Source organism: Corvus brachyrhynchos, unplaced genomic scaffold (assembly GCF_000691975.1).
Source record: "Corvus brachyrhynchos isolate BGI_N302 unplaced genomic scaffold, ASM69197v1 scaffold44, whole genome shotgun sequence".
Classification (NCBI taxonomy): domain Eukaryota; kingdom Metazoa; phylum Chordata; class Aves; order Passeriformes; family Corvidae; genus Corvus; species Corvus brachyrhynchos.
This window is the reverse complement of record NW_008238359.1, coordinates 8234159-8234836: the sequence shown is the minus strand read 5'-3', so window position 1 is coordinate 8234836 and position 678 is coordinate 8234159. Positions and strand designations below refer to the sequence as shown.

Below are 678 nucleotides of genomic sequence, written 5' to 3'. Positions count from 1 at the left end.
ATCAACTGCTTTGACATAGAATGACAGAACTGTGTTTTTCCGCTGGTTAAAGCTACCCTTGGTGACCATCCATCCATTATCTGGATCTATTTCAAGCAGATCAGGTACTGAAACAGAGGCTTCACTATACAGAGAATAGGTAATTCTGGAATTGGCTCCATCATCTGGATCTACTGCTTGCACTTGGGTCACCAAGTAACCTTTCCCAACATCTGCTTTGACACTTGCTCTGTATTCAACTGTCATAAATTCGGGAGCATTGTCATTCTCATCCACTACTATCACTCTCACAGTGCAAAATGTAGTCCTGCCACCTCCATCGAGGGCTCTCAAGAATATATTGATATCACTTTCCAGCGGGTTCTCACGGTCCAACCTCTCAGTTGTCAGAATCTGCCCATTGCCATCAATCAAAAATCGGTCCTTGGCAAAGTCATTTATTATGGAGTAGCTGATCTGGCCATATACACCTGAATCCCCATCTGTTGCCTTCACATGGATTACCTTTGTTCCAGGAGCAGTGTTTTCTCTAACCTCTGCAACATAAATGCTCTGTGAAAACACAGGGCTGTAGAGGTTGGCCCCAAGGATCTGTATGTGCACCTGAGCTGTGCTGGTGAACAGCCCGTCTGACACAGACACGTTTAGGCTGTACATGGGCTCCATCCCCTGCTTGCG

At 45.9% G+C, this 678-nt stretch overlaps 1 protein-coding gene across 1 annotated transcript in view; it reads right to left on the bottom strand.

Annotated features, from left to right (window-relative positions):
- Nucleotides 1-678, bottom strand: part of FAT3 (FAT atypical cadherin 3) — a 338586-nt gene that overhangs the window by 81458 nt on the left and 256450 nt on the right. The window contains exon 10 of the mRNA XM_008634940.2: nucleotides 1-678. This exon is cut by the window's right edge and continues 2546 nt beyond it. Within this exon, the coding sequence (XP_008633162.1) occupies nucleotides 1-678 (678 nt within the window).